The sequence below is a fragment of the Chroicocephalus ridibundus genome, chromosome 21 (genome assembly GCF_963924245.1).
Source record: "Chroicocephalus ridibundus chromosome 21, bChrRid1.1, whole genome shotgun sequence".
NCBI lineage: Eukaryota > Metazoa > Chordata > Aves > Charadriiformes > Laridae > Chroicocephalus > Chroicocephalus ridibundus.
Window position 1 is genome coordinate 2349358 of NC_086304.1, and position 14470 is coordinate 2363827.

General features: G+C 65.1%; 2 protein-coding genes across 5 annotated transcripts; both read right to left on the minus strand.

Annotated features, from left to right (window-relative positions):
- Positions 1–1348: 1348 nt before the first annotated feature.
- Positions 1349–7321, minus strand: CERS2 (ceramide synthase 2). 2 transcript variants are annotated; one of them, XM_063357376.1, is made up of 11 exons: positions 7232–7321; positions 5234–5407; positions 4475–4592; positions 4274–4392; positions 4031–4088; positions 3877–3927; positions 3463–3555; positions 3093–3221; positions 2898–3004; positions 2619–2772; positions 1349–2358 (listed from the first exon to the last, which is right to left on the minus strand). In XM_063357376.1, the coding sequence occupies exons 2-11, from the start codon at positions 5404–5406 to the stop codon at positions 2224–2226; spliced, it is 1137 nt and encodes a 378-aa protein (XP_063213446.1). In that variant the 5' UTR covers position 5407; positions 7232–7321; the 3' UTR covers positions 1349–2223. The 2 variants fall into 2 exon arrangements, with proteins under 2 accessions (XP_063213446.1, XP_063213445.1); XM_063357375.1 differs by lacking the exon at positions 7232–7321 and adding an exon at positions 5548–5832.
- An 894-nt stretch (positions 7322–8215) lies between these two features.
- On the minus strand, positions 8216–14358 carry MINDY1 (MINDY lysine 48 deubiquitinase 1). Of its 3 annotated transcripts, XM_063357385.1 has the most exons (12): positions 13458–14145; positions 12400–12522; positions 12004–12111; positions 11097–11767; positions 10911–10968; positions 10756–10820; positions 10449–10607; positions 9578–9680; positions 9358–9500; positions 9059–9250; positions 8788–8925; positions 8216–8689 (listed from the first exon to the last, which is right to left on the minus strand). In XM_063357385.1, the coding sequence occupies exons 4-12, from the start codon at positions 11637–11639 to the stop codon at positions 8609–8611; spliced, it is 1482 nt and encodes a 493-aa protein (XP_063213455.1). In that variant the 5' UTR covers positions 11640–11767; positions 12004–12111; positions 12400–12522; positions 13458–14145; the 3' UTR covers positions 8216–8608. The 3 variants fall into 3 exon arrangements, with proteins under 3 accessions (XP_063213455.1, XP_063213454.1, XP_063213453.1); XM_063357384.1 differs by lacking the exons at positions 12400–12522; positions 13458–14145 and adding an exon at positions 14176–14358; XM_063357383.1 differs by lacking the exon at positions 12400–12522.
- Positions 14359–14470: the final 112 nt, after the last annotated feature.

Below are 14470 nucleotides of genomic sequence, written 5' to 3' on the forward strand. Positions count from 1 at the left end.
GGGCCTTGCAGGAAAACTAACGGAGGCGGCTGGGCCCCGGCGGGTTCAGATGCGCCCGGGCACGGGGAGGGCAACGCGCCCCCCCCGGGCATTTTCACCTTTTCCTCCTTCCAACAAAACAAATACTCATTAAATCCACCACTTGTTAAAGCCAAAGAGAAGCTGGTTCAAACTTTCCTTCCTCGGGAGCAGGTTTGACGCCGGCTGCCTTCTCCCACCCCACGCCCCGACCCGGGATGTAACCGGGGAGCGGGGGGGGGCTCAAAATACGGAATTTGGCTTAAATTCCTGCGCCGGAGCTGCGGCTGCGCCAGACTTGAACTTGACTCCATCGACCCAAACTGGTTTCGGGCACCTGCGGCCGGGGGCAGGGAAGGGCCGCGCTGGCGCAGGCGGCCGGGGGGGGGGGTGGACACGGCCCCAGCCCAGCGGCTCCACAAGGAAAACTCGCTCCCCCCCCCCCCCCCCAGCAGCAATTCACAATGTCAAGTGCTGGGGTTTGGCTTTTCTTTCTTTTTTTTTTTTTTTTTTGGAGGGGGGGGTGACAGGGCTCGGTCTCTAAACCACCGCCAACCACCGCCGGGGGCGGAGGGGGCTAAAAGAGGTAGATTTTTTTTATTTTTTTTTACTATTTTTACAAATTGGAATCAAATCGCCCGACAGGCAAAACCTCGTCGGGGGTGGGGGGGAAGAGCTGGAGCCGGTTCCAGCCGCACCCCCCCCACCCCCCCAGGTCCCTCGGGCCCCCAAAGGCCACCAGCGCCCGGCTCCTGCAGCCCGGCACAAGGGGAGGCTTTTTTTTTTCCCTGCTAAATAACCTTTTAGAAATATATAAAAAAAACCCAAAACACCTTTCTAGGGGCCTCCGCGAGCCGCGGCTCCGTCCCCAGCGTCCACCTCAACGGCAGCTTTGTCATCCCGACGGAGCGGCCGCTTCTCCTCCGGCAGCGGGGGCCCAGGGCTCCTCCAGCGGCCGAAGCCCCCGCTCCGGCCCGGTTCTGAAGACGCGCAGAGCTTTCCGGGAGGGGGGAGGGGGGGGGGGAAACAAAAAAAAAATACAAAACCACCAAAAATACTCCAATCTGCCCACTTTTAGCCTCACCTAAACAAAAGCTAAAGGCAGCCGTGCCAAAGCGATCACCCCCAAACCCCCCCCCCCCAGGGCCACAGAAGATGCCCAAACCCTTTATTTTTTTTTTTTTTTTACTGAAGTTTATTAGTTTTTAACTTTTAATATATTTAACCTTTTATTTTTTTTAAAAAACAAAAACAACAAAACACGTTTTGGTCTGACGTTGGTTAATGGTCCTTTTCCCCCTCCCACCCCCCCCCGGCCCCCCCCCCCTCCCCTGCCCCCCCAACCCCTCCGCGCTGGGAGGTCTCGCAGCATCCCGGGTGGATGCGGGAGGCAGAGCCAAAGCCCGGCTCCTTCCGTCTTCCAAATAAATAGAAAGAGGAGAAAAAAAAAAAAAAGAAAAAAAAAAATCAGTTGCAAATTTGTCCTGTTACAGCCGGGGGAAGGGACCGGGAAAGGCCTCGGAGAGGGAAAGACTCAAAACCCATTTACAGAAGAAAAACGAGGGGATTAAATTCCTCCGTGAGACGCTCGTAGTGACTAAACCCCGCGGTTTCCTTCTCCCGCCCCCCCACCAAGAACTTCCATAGTGTCACGCCGTCACCGAAACCCCCGGAACACGACCCGTTCCCCCCTCCCCATCCCTCCCAGAGCGGCGGAGCCGGAGCAGGGCTCGGGCCGGGAAAGGGGCTTTTTCCCAGGATTTGAAGAGGCAGCTGCTGAGGACGCGCTCCCCGCCCCGGGAAACGGGGGGAGTAACGGTGGGGCTGGAGCCCGGCGAGGGGCCGGGGGGTTCGGGGGGGACGCCGGCGGGAGCCCTCCTCGCTCTGCCCGTCCCGGGGCACGGCAGTGGATTAAGGCAGCAGGTGAAAGGCAGAAAAAGGGCACCAACGGTGAGCGTGAGGTGGAGAAGCAGCGACCGCTGCCACCCCCGGAGCCGCGGCCCCACTCCGGAGGGGGCTGGGGGCCGAGAGGGGCTCTCCGGGGAGTCCCGGTTTGCTCCGTCGGAGCAGGGAGGGGAGAAGATGGAGGGGGGACACGGGGACCTTGGCGAGGGTGGCATCGGTGGGATTTGACATCTCACGGGTTTTTGGCCTCCGGCGGGGCCCCCGGCCGCCCCCGCGGGCGCAGAGACGGGGCGAGGGCGCTCAGTCGGTTTTGCGGTGGTTGTTGTTGAGGACGGGGTGGCCGTTGGAGAGGGGCCCGTTCTTCGCCGCCGCCGCCTCCTCCTCCTCCTCCGAGTTGTCCGTCTCTTCGCGGTCGCTCCTCTCGTCCTCCACCACCTGTGGGGGGGAGAGAAGGCGGGGCGGGGGGGGGCTGGTCAGTGACCCCCCCCATTTTCCCGCCGTGCCTCAGTTTCCCCCATCACAACCACCGCGTTTCCTCCCCACCAGGGGCTCCGCAGGACTCGGGAAGCCACGTGCCATCCGGCCGCAGGGTTTGGGGGTCTCCATCGCAAACCCCATCCCCCCCCCACCACCTCCACTGCTGCTGAGGCAGATCCACCCCGCGCCGCCCCCAGGCCCCCCCCCCTCCGTCTTGCCTTTCCAGTTATGAACTTCTGGGCCATGCGGATGATGAGGTAGGCCCAGAAGATGTGCAGCGACTGCAGCACCGCCATCATGAAGTTGAAGAAGTAGTAGCCGAAGAAGGCAGGGTAGAGCTCCAGCGGATAAACCACCGTGCAGTGCATGATCCTGCCGGGAGAAGCAGTCCCCTTAGGGGCAGGGACCGCCATCGCGCCCCCCCACACCCCGTCCCGGTGGGTCTCCCCACCCCGCGCCTCAGTTTCCCCACCCTTTCGCCAGCCACCAGCGCTCACCAGAAAGGCAGGATGACCAGGCGGGTGACGATGAAGACGGCGGCGAAGACGATGAAGATGTTATTGCAGGTGTTTCTCCAGCCGGCGTAGTTGAACATCTTGGCAGACTGCGGGGGGGGGGGAGGCGGGGGGGGTGAGTCGGGGAGGGCAGGCGGGACACAGGCACGGCCGTGGGGGCGCGGAGGGGGACAATACCTCCAGCAGATAGTCCGAGGAGTCGTGCAGGGCCATGATGAGCGTCCCCACGCGGACGTAGTTGGCGAACCAGGAGAAGCTGATGAGGATGATGGTGGCGACGTGGTGGATGATTTGCTCTTTGAAGTCCTGCGGAGGGGGAGCGGGGCGGGGGGGGGGTGGGGGGGGGTGGTTACCGCAGCCCGGCTCCCGCCCCCAGCACCCCGACGTCCCTCTCGTCTCTCCGGGATCTCGGCCCCCAGCCCCTCGCAGCCCGCGGGTCCCTAACGCCCACGCCTCGAGGGCGAAGAAAACCCTGCCAGGACGTCCCTGTGTCTGCCCCCCCCTCCCCGTCCCCAGAGAGCCCCCCCCCCCCGGCGCCGCAGCCCACCTTGCGCTTGACGTCGGAGGCGATGCTGAAGAGCAGGGACCAGTAGAAGGAGAGTTCGATCATGTAGTACCAGTACTGGGAGGGCAGCATGCTCTGAAAGCCAAGAGACGGGCTGGGGGGCGCAGATCCTCCACGTGCCCCATTGCGGGGGGGGGTCCATCCCCTTGCGTGGCCACCAGCCAGACCCACGGGTATCCTGGGGACCCTTCCGCCCCCCACGGCGCGCAGCCCCCTTCCCCGTGCATCACTCCGGCCCGCGCGGCTGCCAGAGACGCCGTGCGCCCCCCCCCGGAGAGACCCTCCCGCCCCCCCCCCGGGGGCTCCGGTTCCCCTGCCCCCCACCACCACAGCAGCGCAATTGGTCCCGGGGGGGAGCAGGACGGGCGGCGGGAGGGCGATGGGACGGGCGCTCACCTGGATGGGGTACCCGTTCCACACCTCCCGGAGGTCGTAGAACCAGGGTTTCTGCGGGACGCGGGAGGGGAGAGAGACAGAGAAGCGTTAAAGGGGGCCTGGGGGGCGGCGTGGGGGGGGGATAGGGGCGCACAAGGGGGGGGCCGCCACTTACATCCACTATGACAGCCATGCCAGCAATGAAAGCAATAAGGTAAAACGTGAATCGCCAACTGGAAAAAGGAAGCAGACGGTCCTCAGAGGGGCACCGGGGCGAGGGAGGGAGAAGGACGGACCCACCAGCCCCATATTTCCCCCCTTCCCGGGGCGGTTCCCAGCCGAGCGGGGGTGTCGTCCCCCCCCCGCCTCCAGTCCCAACCGTCGCAGGGTGACGGTGACGCCGGGCGCGGGGTCTCACCTGGCCTCCCGGAACTTCTTGAGCAGGCTGGGCCGGTCCTGGTTGCGGCGGCGGCGAAACCAGCGCTCCACCTGCCGCACCGTGCAGCCGCTCTTCTTGGAGAGCATCTCCACGTCGGCCTGGGGACGGCAGGGACGTCACCGCCGCGGGGCCACGGTGAGCCCCTTTTGGGGACAACCCCCCTCCTCCCTGTCCCCTCACCTGCTTGGGGTGTTTGGTGGTGGCGGCATAAAACTTCTCCAGCACGGCGTTGGGGGTGGCTTTTAACCTGATCTTCTCCTTGACGTTCAGTAGCCCGGCCAGTGGGGTGGCCACGTACCTGGGGAAGGAGTAAGGGGACACAAAACGTCCCCATTTCTGTGTCACCCGGCTGGCGTCACCCCCTCAAAGCCACCCAGGGACCCCCCAGCCGCTCGGTGCCTCAGTTTCCCCATCCCGCTGCTGCTTCTCCAAGGTGGGTTTTACCAGAGGGGAACCCCCCCAGGTCCCTCTGTCACCCCAGGGTGGGGGGACCGGCCTGCAAGGGAGCAGCGGGGCCGCCCCCACCCTGGCGAAGGGTGTCCCCCCCCCGGCTCCTCCCGCCCTCCCAACAAAGCCCCGTCTGTTCCTGGCCTGGGCCCGCCATTGTTTGCCCAACAAATCGCTCCTTAAACGCCGACGGTGCCGCGATAAGGGCGGCCGAGGATGCACAAAGCCGGGCTTGTGTGGGGCAGGTCCCCGGCACCCAGCGAGGTCTGGGGGGGTGGGTGGGGGGGGGACGGACACACACACGCAGGGACAGGGACAGGACCCCTGGGGTGCAGCCGCCACCCCCAAGCGGGCTGAGGACACGGTGACGCATCCAGGGGGCACGGCAGCGTGTCCCCACGCGCATGGGGAGGGGCTGCATCAGGGCTGGGGGGCGCGGGGGGGAAAGGGGGGGGTGTGTGTGTCCCCCCCCCGCCCGGGGAAGGGACTCACGTCTCAAAGAGGTGCCGGACGACGAGGAAGAGGAAGGCCAAGGGCAGGGTGATGTAGAGGTCGGCGGCTTTGGCGTAGACTCGCCCATCCCGGTCCTCCAGGTCGGCCCAGGTGAGGTTCACCGGCAGCCAGAGCCGTTCCCACCAAAAATAGCTGTACAGGGTCTGGAACATGCTGGGGGGGGGGGGGGAAAGGGGGGCGGTGAGGGGGGGCCCGCACCCCCACGGGGGCAGCCGGTCGTACCCCGCTCCCCGCTTCGTGCCGCCGGCTCCGTCCGCAGAGCCCCGGCTGGAGCCGGAGCCCCCAGACCCCACCTGGGCTCCCCGCGAGCCCCCGGCCCAGCCCCACGCCGGGGTCGGGGGGGGGTGGGGGGCCGGTGAAATGCCCCCCGTGCCGGGATGGGGGGTGGGGAGCGGGGGGTCTGCGGGCTGCTGAAACGCCCCCGGTGCCGCCCGGTGCCGGGCTGCGGCACGGAGGGACTTTGTTCCCCGGGGCGAGAGGTCAGCGGGTGATGATTAACCGGGATCGAGCCCCGGCACCGTCCTGGCCTCCGGGACTTCCCCCACGGCACCGCACGGGGACACCCCCCCCCCCCCCCCCCCCCCCCCGCCACGGTCCCCTCCGTGTGGCATCGCGGGGGTGACGCCGGGCACGTGGCCCAGCGCCGCGGGGTGGGGTAGGGGGAAACTGAGGCACGGCCCCCCCCCCTCCGCCGGCCCCCCGCCGCGGGATTAGGGATTTGCCGGCGGCACAAAGAGGACTTTTGTGGCTCAAAAAAGGCTCCCGCTGGGCCCCACGGCCACCGTGTCACCGTCACCGCGGGGCCGGGGCATCCCAGCGCGTCCACGCTGGCACCGGCCGGTGTCCCCACGTCCCCCCCCCCCGGGACCCCCCTCCGTGGGGCTGGGACGGGGGGCAGGGGAGGTATCGCTGTCCCCCAGGGGGGGTTCCCGTCCCTCAAGGGGTGTCCCCGTCCCCCCGGGGAGGAGGTTCCTGTCCCTCGAGGGGTGTCCCCGTCCCCCCGGGAGGGGGGTGTCCCCGCCACCGCCGGGCCGGGGTTGATGCCGGGGAGGAGGCAGCTTCGCTGCAGGGCGGGGAGAAAGGAACGGCCGGGGCCGGTTTCGCAAGGCCCCGGCGGCAGCGTGGGCCCGGTTCCCGCTGCGTCGGGGCCGGGGGGGGCGGTTTTGGGGCCGGCGGCGCCGCGGGCGGTAACGGGTCGGTAACGGGGCGGGCGGCAGCCGCGGCGTGGGAGGGCTCGGGGTGAGGCCCCGGTCAGGGCCGGCGGCGTCTCCTCCCCCGGGACACCGCCGATGGCCCCGGGAGGGAGCGGTGCCGGGCCCGGGAGGCCCCGTCAGCTCCCCACCCCCTGCCCCGAGGTGAGTTTAGGAGCTGGAAAGTGAGAAAATCCTGACATTTTTAAGCTACGGAGAAAAAAACGGGGCCGGGGGCGTCGCTGGGCACCGGAGCCCGGCCGGGACCTCGCACCGGGGGCTCCCGGAGAGCGCGTCGCCCCCCCTCGGTGGGGGTCACCCCGGCCGGAGAGACCCGGGCCCGCCCAGGGGGCCGCACCCCAGCCGCGGCGGGGACGGCGACCGGGCCCGGGGCCTGGCAGCGGGTCTGGGGGGCACCGACCTCACACACCCACCGTCCCCCCCCCGCGATCGCGGCTCGGGGCGCCGGCCGGGGAGCACCGGGGGGGAGCCCCGACGGGCTCCGGGGGGGAGCCCGACCCCCCCCCTTCCCCCGCCTCCGGGCCTCCCTCCCACCGCGCCGGGCCCTGCCCCGCCCGCCCCGGGCCCACCATAACGGGGAGGCCCGGAGGATCGCGGAAGGGGGGGGGGGGGGGGAACCGGGAACCGCCCCCCCCCCCCGCCCCGCGGCCCGGCCGGAGCCGCCGCCCCGACCCGACCCGAGCCGCCCCGGCCCGGCCCCCCCGGCGGAGACCGGAGGCCCCGGAGGCCCCATCACCGCCCCCCCCCCCCCCCCGGCCCCACTCACGCGCCGCCGCCCGGAGCCGCCGCCGCCGCCTCGCGCTGCCGCTCGCGGCCCCCCCCCCCGCCGCCCCGCGCGCGCGCGCGCCCCCGCCCCGCGCCAGGCAGCGGCGGGAGTGACGTCACCGCCAACGCCGTAGGGCCCGGAGGGGAGCGGGGCGGGGCGGGGCGGAAGGCCTGAGCAATCGATCGCCGGGCCGCGGATCGCCGGGGCGCGCCCCCCGCCTAGACCCCGCGCCCCCCCCCCGCAAGCCGGCGCGTGTCCCGGGGCGGGGCGCCCCCTGCCGGCCGCGACGCTGCACCCCACGGGGGGGACCCCCAGCCCGCGTGTCCGTGGCGTGCGGGGGGTCCCGTCACCCCAAAACCCCCCCAAATCCCCCCAAACCCGCATGGCCATGGGGCACCGAGGGTCCTGTCACCCCAATCCCCCCCCCCAAACCTCCCGAAATCCCCCCAAACCCGCATGGCCATGGGGCACCGAGGGTCCTGTCACCCCAATCCCCCCCCCCAAACCTCCCGAAATCCCCCCAAACCCGCATGGCCATGGGGTGCAGAAGGTCCCGTCCCTCCAAAACCCCTCAAATCCCCCCAAACCTGCATTTCCATGGGGCACGGAGGGTCCCATCACCCCAAACCCCCCCAAATCCTTCCAAACCCACATGTCCGCAGGGTGCAGAGGGCCCTCTCACCCCAACCCCCCCCCTCCCCCAAACCTCCCCAAATTCATGTCTCCGTGGGGTGCGGTGGGTCCCATCACCCCAAAACCCCCCAAAGTCACATGTCCGCGGGGTGCAGAGGGGTCCCATCAACCCGCCCCAAGCCCCCCAGACTCACATGTCCATGGGGCATGGAGGGTCCCGTCACCCCAAACCCCCCCCACCCCCCAAAGCCAGGTGTCTGTGGGGTGCGGAGGGGCCCATCAGCCCCCCAAGCCCCCCCAGCCCGCATGTCCATGGGTCAGAGGCCCCCACTGATGTCAGCCGGCCGGACCCCTGTGCATGGGGACAACTCCTTTATTTGCCAAGGGCTAAGGCCACGTTTCAGACATCGGGGTGCACGCACGCGTGTGTGTGTGTGTGTCCCCAGACATGTGTCCCCCCACATCTCAGAGCATGGGGTAGGACCCCCCCAAGTAGGGACCCCCCCCTCTTGTTAAGGCCACTGTAAAGATTGAGGTGGTCGCAGTGGTGGGTGAGGAAGGACACCCCCTCCTGTGCCACCGCCCCCAACTCCTGTCCCCAGGGACCCCCATGGGGTTTCCCCAGAGGCGAGCGGGGATTCGGGGGGCTTGGGGTGCAAGGATCCCCCCAGACACCATCCGGAAGCCGGGGGGTGGCCACAGTGGGGCTGGACCCCCATGGCTGCCCCCCACGGGGGCCGGGCGCTACAGGAGGGTGCAGTCCAAGTCCGGCTTCTGCCGCTGCCTCCGCTCTCCGGCCGGTCGGCCACCGGGCTGCGCGTGGCCCTGGCGGGGCAAGGAGGGGGCTGAGGACCCGCGGGGACCCCGCATCACCCCGGGGCCGGGGGGGGGACAGAACAGAGGGGTGAGAAGCAGCCGGGTACCTGCACTGGGACCTGCTGCTGACGCTGCTGCTGCTGCTGATACTCCTCCTGCTGCAGCTGCCGCGCCAGCTCCAGGTCACTGAGCGCGGAGGGGTCCTGTCCCTGCTGCTGCTGCAGGGACAGGGCGATCATATAATCCTGGGGGGGGGCGGGGGGGGGGAGGTGCAAAAAGAGAAGGGGGGGCTCAGCACCACGGGCCCAAACCCTGCGGCACCCCCCAGAGGTGGGACAGGACCCAGGTGTTCCCCGCCGCCATCGGTTGTCCCTCTACCTGGTCCACTTGTCTCTGCTGGAGGTGGTGATCCGGGGGGGCCGCGGTGGCCCCCTCCTTGCCCGGAGCGTGGCTGAGGTGAAAATCAGTGTCGCAGAAGCAGCTGTCTCCGTCTACGTTGTGGAGGCTCTCCCAGACCACCCGCTCCTCCTGCAGGAAGCCCTGGTCCGTCACCAGCAGGTAGAGGTGGCCCTGGGGAGAGGGGAGAGGGGACGGTGGGTCCCAGCCAGTGTTGGCGGGGGGGTGCGGGGGTTGTGCCCCCAGCTGGAAGGAAGCCGGGGCAGGGCCCGGAGCCACACCTTGTGCTTTATCATGGTGCTGAAGTGGTTGTTGCGGAAGAAGACGCTGAGCTCACCCTCCCTGACGGCGGCCGTGAGCTCGCACAGCCCGTGGTAGGTCAACTGGGAGGCCGTGGACTCCAGGAACTGCTCCGCCACCAGCCCTGGGGGGGAGAGCGGGGTGGGACGGGACATCCAGCCCCCCCGGGGAGCAGGCGGCCGGGCGGCGGGGGGCCGTTACCTTCGCTCACCAGGCTGGAGTCACTGGCCTGCTTGCAGGTGATGATCTTCTCCACCAGCTGGTTGTAGCTCAGCTTGCCCACGGCCTGCACCACCTCCGGGCTCTGCGGGGAGGGGAAGGGACAGGGGGTGAGTGGTCAGCAGCGGGTCTAGGGGCTCTGCCCTCCCACCCACAGCAGCCCAGGGCGAGGATGGGTCAGTTTGAACCTTCCCCAACCAGCCGGACCACTGCTCCACCACAGGAACATCCAAAAAGCTGAGCTGGTGGCTTCCACCATGGGGAAGGACCCGTCAGAGAAGGGTCTGGGTTGGAAGGGACCTTCAAAGATGATCTACTCCAACCTCCCGCCATGGGCAGGGACGTCGTCCACTAGATCAGGTTGAAAGCCCCACCCGTAGCATCACAGAAAGGTTTGGGTTGGGAAAGGATCTTCAAAGATCCATCTAGACACACCCCCCCCCTCCCTGGGCAGGGCCACCTCCCACCAGCCCAGGTTGCTCCAAGCCCCGTCCAACCTGGCCTTGAACCCCTCCAGGGATGGGGCAGCCACAGCTTCTCCGGGCAACCTGGGCCAGGGGCTCACCACCCTCCCCATCAAATATTTCTTCTTTATGTCCCATCTAAACCCACCCTTTTCCAGTTTAAAAGCGTTGCCCCTTGTCCTGTCACAACAGCTCATGGTAAACTGTCTCTCTCCATCTTTCCTATAATCGCTCTTACACATTGAAAGCTCTTCCCGGTCACCTTCTCCAGGATGAACAACGCCAGCTCTTCATGGGAGAGGTGCCCCAGCCCTTGGATCATTCCCTCGCGTCCCTGGACCCACGCAAGCCACCGGCCAGGCAGTAGGACGGCCATGGGGCCAGCTCACCTGGGGGTCCACCAGCCAGCCGTGGTAGAGCGGGACGTTGAGGAGGTCGAAGACGATGCACTCGGGCGTGTACTCGAAGTCCGAGACGCCCGTGAACCGCACGTTGACATCCAGCCCCGTCGAGAGCTTGGGGAGGACCATCATGGTGTCGTTGATGTTCTGGGGGGGGCGGGGGGAGAAGCAAGGGGGGCTCGTTCAGGAAGTACAAAGGCACCCGAAGTCTTGTGCCCAAGGCCACCGGAGCTCCCCAAGACCTGGGGGCGGGGATGAGTTTTTCGGCTGGGTGACCCACGGCCTCGCTCCCCACCTGCTGGAAGTTGAGCTGCAGCCCCTCCGACGGCTCCCGGGGTTGGGTGGACAGGATGCAATCCCCTGCAAGGCAGCGCGGTCAGGCCCCAGCCAGCGGGTCACCGTGGCACAGCGCCGTGTCACCAGCGGGGCCGGCGTCCTCGCGGAGCTCACCCAAATGCGCCATCAGCTCCTCGGCCGTGACCACCTCCTTCTGCGGCGGCAGCTTCACCTGCAAGCACAGAGAGGCTGGAGACCGTCCCCATCCCCGTGCCCTCACCACCCGGGGGGAAACTTGGCCCAATCCCCCCTCGCCAGTCCCCCAAAATCTCCCTCCCCCGCCCCCCGCACCCCGCTTGCCTTCCACTGCAGGAAGAGGATGTTCATGATGGCCAGGAGCGGGCAAGGCCCGTTCTCGCTCTGCATGATGACGGGCGTCCGCTCGCCTTTCCAGGTGATCCACTTCACGCAATAAAAATCCGCCTCTGCTTCCCGGCTTGGGGTACGGGCTTGGGGGGGTTCTGCCGGCTCCCCCACCACCCCGGCACCGGGGCAGGGCACGGGGGCACCCGGCAAGGCCCCCCCACCCTCCGTGGGCTGCTTCTCGGGAGCATCTTCCCTCGGCTGCTCATCAGAGGGGAGATGTGGGGCACAGCCCGGCTGCCCCACGCCGGGGCTGGAAGGCACATCCACTACAGCGGCTTGGCCATCTGGTGCCGGGCTCTCCTGGCCGCCAGCTGGCATTTCTTCTCCACTGATGGCCTCCTCTGGGAGCTGGCAGGTCCCTTCACTGCTGGCAGGGGCTGGGACTGTCCCTTCCCACCCGGGAACCATCCCTTCCTGCTCAGGGACTGTCCCTTCCTGCTCAGGGACTGTCCCTTCCCGCTTGGGTGGCTGCTCCATCAGAGCAAACGGCAGCGGGACCCTCACCGTGGCGTCCTGCCTCAAGCGGGTCCGGATCAGGCCCCTGGGAACACTCCGGGTCCCTCCAGGAAGAGCCACATCCCAAACCTCTCCCTCAGAAGGTAAAACTTGGGTATTACAAGAAAAAAAAAATATATATATTAGTCCAATTTGTTGACCAGGTATGGCTCGTTTAGCTCAGATTTTTTTCTCCCCCCTCCCTTTACATTCATCAAAATAATGAAAAATAAAACTTGGGCTGCTCACGCCTCTAAATCGCCATTAAAAAAACCTAATGCCACGGATGTGTGCGGCTTCTGTCTGCCTCCTGCTTGCAAGGAAAGAGGGAAACTCCCAAACTAACCTGGGAGGGATTTAGGGGTTCGATGAAGCCGAAGCAGCGTGGGGGAACAGTCGGAGTCCCGCGCTTCCCCCGGGGATTTCCTGCAAACTCAGCCCGGTGAGGATGCTCCTGCGGAGAGATTTGGGAAATTCGGCTTTTAAACAGTCAAAAGATTTGGGAAATTTCCGCTTTTAAATGCTCACGAGAGATGAAAAATTTGGCTTTGAAATACTCGAGATATTTGGGAAATTTGGTTTTTAAAACACTCTGTGCAGGCAGCAGCGCAGCCGCTCCGGCTTCCACTGGGTTTTCTACCCTGTCGTCCCCCCCCCAGTGCCCCCACCACGGCACGGCCACCCCCGCCGGCTCACCCGGAGCTCTCCTGAGCCCCTAATCCTCCTCCCGCCCCACGCTCACCCTGCGCAGGGACCGGGTCTCCGTGCAGCCCCCCGTATCCCCAGGGGAGCCGGGGATGCTCCGAGAGGGATACAGGTGACAGCGGCGAAAAACTGTGATGGAAACGCCTGGGGAGGGTGAAAACTGGGGGGAAAAGGGTTTTTTGGGGGAGGTGGTGAAAGCTAAGGAGAAAATCAAAAGTGTCGGTGCCCTCTGAGCTGTTCCCATCTCTTTTAGGGCCGGAGCAGAGGGTTTGGGGGAATAGAAAAGGAAGGGGATGGCGCCCAAAGGTAACTCTCTATTTATTTATTATTATTGTTAATAGTCATTAAATAAACAAATAGTGCGGAGATAACTAGAGAAAGAAATAAGTAAACAAATATTCTCCAGAGATAAAGAGATACATAGATAAATAAATACATAGTACTAGTAAATAAATAAACAAGTATTCTTCACAGGTAGGTAAACGAATCAATATTCTTAATAAATAAATCCATAACTAAAGAAAGAAAGAATCTCTATAAATGAATACCGTGGAAATAAATAAGCAAATATTCTTGATAGCTAAATAGATATCTAGGGAAGGAAAGAAGAAGTAGTATTATTCACTAAACAAGTAACAAATATTTTTGATGGACAGGTAGGTGGGTGGATAAATAAATAGTTTTAATAACTAACTAAGTAGGTACATACAGATTCTTTATAACTAAATTCACCACCAGCCGGGCCGGCGCGGCGCCGGGAGCCGGTGGAACCGGCCGGGGGTGGCTGGCACAGCCCTGGCCGCGGGCGTCGGGGTGGGCCGGGGTGAGCGAGGGCTGCGGGGCCGCCCTGCCTCAGTTTCCCCACCCGGCAGCAGGGGGGGGAAGAACCGGGCTGGGGGTCACCCCAGGGCCCCCCCGACCCACCTCCACCGCCCCCAAACTGCCCCAAAACACCCCAAAATGCCTCCACAGTGCTGGTGTCGCCCTCAATCCACACTCGCCCCCCGCGGCACCACCAGGACAGGGGGGGGTCACCCCCCCAACACCCCCCCCCCGCCGCCCGAGAGCCCCCGGTGCCCCCAGCCCCGCTCTTACGCTGCAGCCGCTTTGCTCTCCTTTTCCCTCCTTTTCCTCCTTTTTCCTTCTTTATTCCTTTTTCTCCTTCTTTTCCCTTCTTTTTTTCTGGTTTTCCTTCTTTTTCTCCTTTTCTCCTCCTTTTTTCCTTCTTTTCCTCCTTTTTCCTTCTTTATTCCTTTCCCCCTTCGTTTGCCTTCTTTTTTCCCTTCTCTTTTCCCTTTTTTCCTTGCTTTCCTTCTTTTTCTCCTTTTCTCCTCCTTTTTTCGTTGGTTTCCTCCTTTTCTCCTTCTTTTTTGCTTGCTTTCCTCCCTCCTTCTTCTTTTTCGCTCCTTCTCTCCTTCTTTTTTTCTCTATTCCTCCTTTTTGCTCTTTCTCCCCCTCCTTTTCCCCTTCTTTATTCCCCCTTTCCCCCTTCTTTTTTCCCCTTTTTCCCTTCTTTTTTTCCTCTTTTCCCCTACTCTTTCCCCCTGGCCGCGCAGAGGCCTGCTCTCCGCCGCCGAGCCCCACGCTCTCTGCCGGGGAAGGCGGATTAACAGCCTGAGGAGAAGGAGGAGGAGGAGGAGGAGGAGGAGGGAAGCAGGGTGGGGAGCGCAGGCCGCAGCCTCACACCCCCAGTTCCCTCCGTCACGCCAAGGCGTACGGGCGGCTTCCCCGGGCGAGGCCTCACCGGGTGGCACCAGTAATAAAAGGAAAATAGAATAAATAAATTAAAAAAAAAAAAATTAAAAAAAATCACCCAATTTGCCGCTTTCTTCCTCATTTTGAAGCCCGCCGCTGCCCTTTCGCCCGCTGACGGGGCCTACAGCTCGCACGACCACCGTGACCTCGAGTGATGGCGCAGCTTGAAGGGAGTTGGGGGGGGGGGGGGGGGGCTAGGAAAGAGACCAGGCCCGGCCTGGGGCGGGGGGGGGTCTGGGCTGTCGGAGGGGAGGTGTTGGAGTGTCGGGGGGCGTTGAGTTTTTTCGGGTTTTTTCGGGTTTTTTGAGGTGCCCCCCCCCCCCGCCCCCGTCATCACCCACCGCCCCCCCCTC

What these genes read in the sequence shown, in the direction of transcription:
- CERS2 (XM_063357376.1), bottom strand. Translation starts at nt 5,406, where the DNA reads ATGTTCCAGACCCTGTACAGCTATTTTTGGTGGGAACGGCTCTGGCTG. An exon ending in GGAACGGGTACCCCATCCAG is followed by an intron (nt 3,556 to 3,876) that starts GTGAGCGCCCGT and finishes CTTGGCTTTCAG; the next exon opens with AGCATGCTGCCCTCCCAGTA. An exon ending in CCTCGGACTATCTGCTGGAG is followed by an intron (nt 3,005 to 3,092) that starts GTATTGTCCCCC and finishes CCCCCCCCGCAG; the next exon opens with TCTGCCAAGATGTTCAACTA.
- MINDY1 (XM_063357384.1), bottom strand. Translation starts at nt 11,639, where the DNA reads ATGGAGCAGCCACCCAAGCGGGAAGGGACAGTCCCTGAGCAGGAAGGG. An exon ending in CTCCAGCCTGGTGAGCGAAG is followed by an intron (nt 9,501 to 9,577) that starts GTAACGGCCCCC and finishes TCTCCCCCCCAG; the next exon opens with GGCTGGTGGCGGAGCAGTTC. An exon ending in GCACCATGATAAAGCACAAG is followed by an intron (nt 9,251 to 9,357) that starts GTGTGGCTCCGG and finishes CCCTCTCCCCAG; the next exon opens with GGCCACCTCTACCTGCTGGT.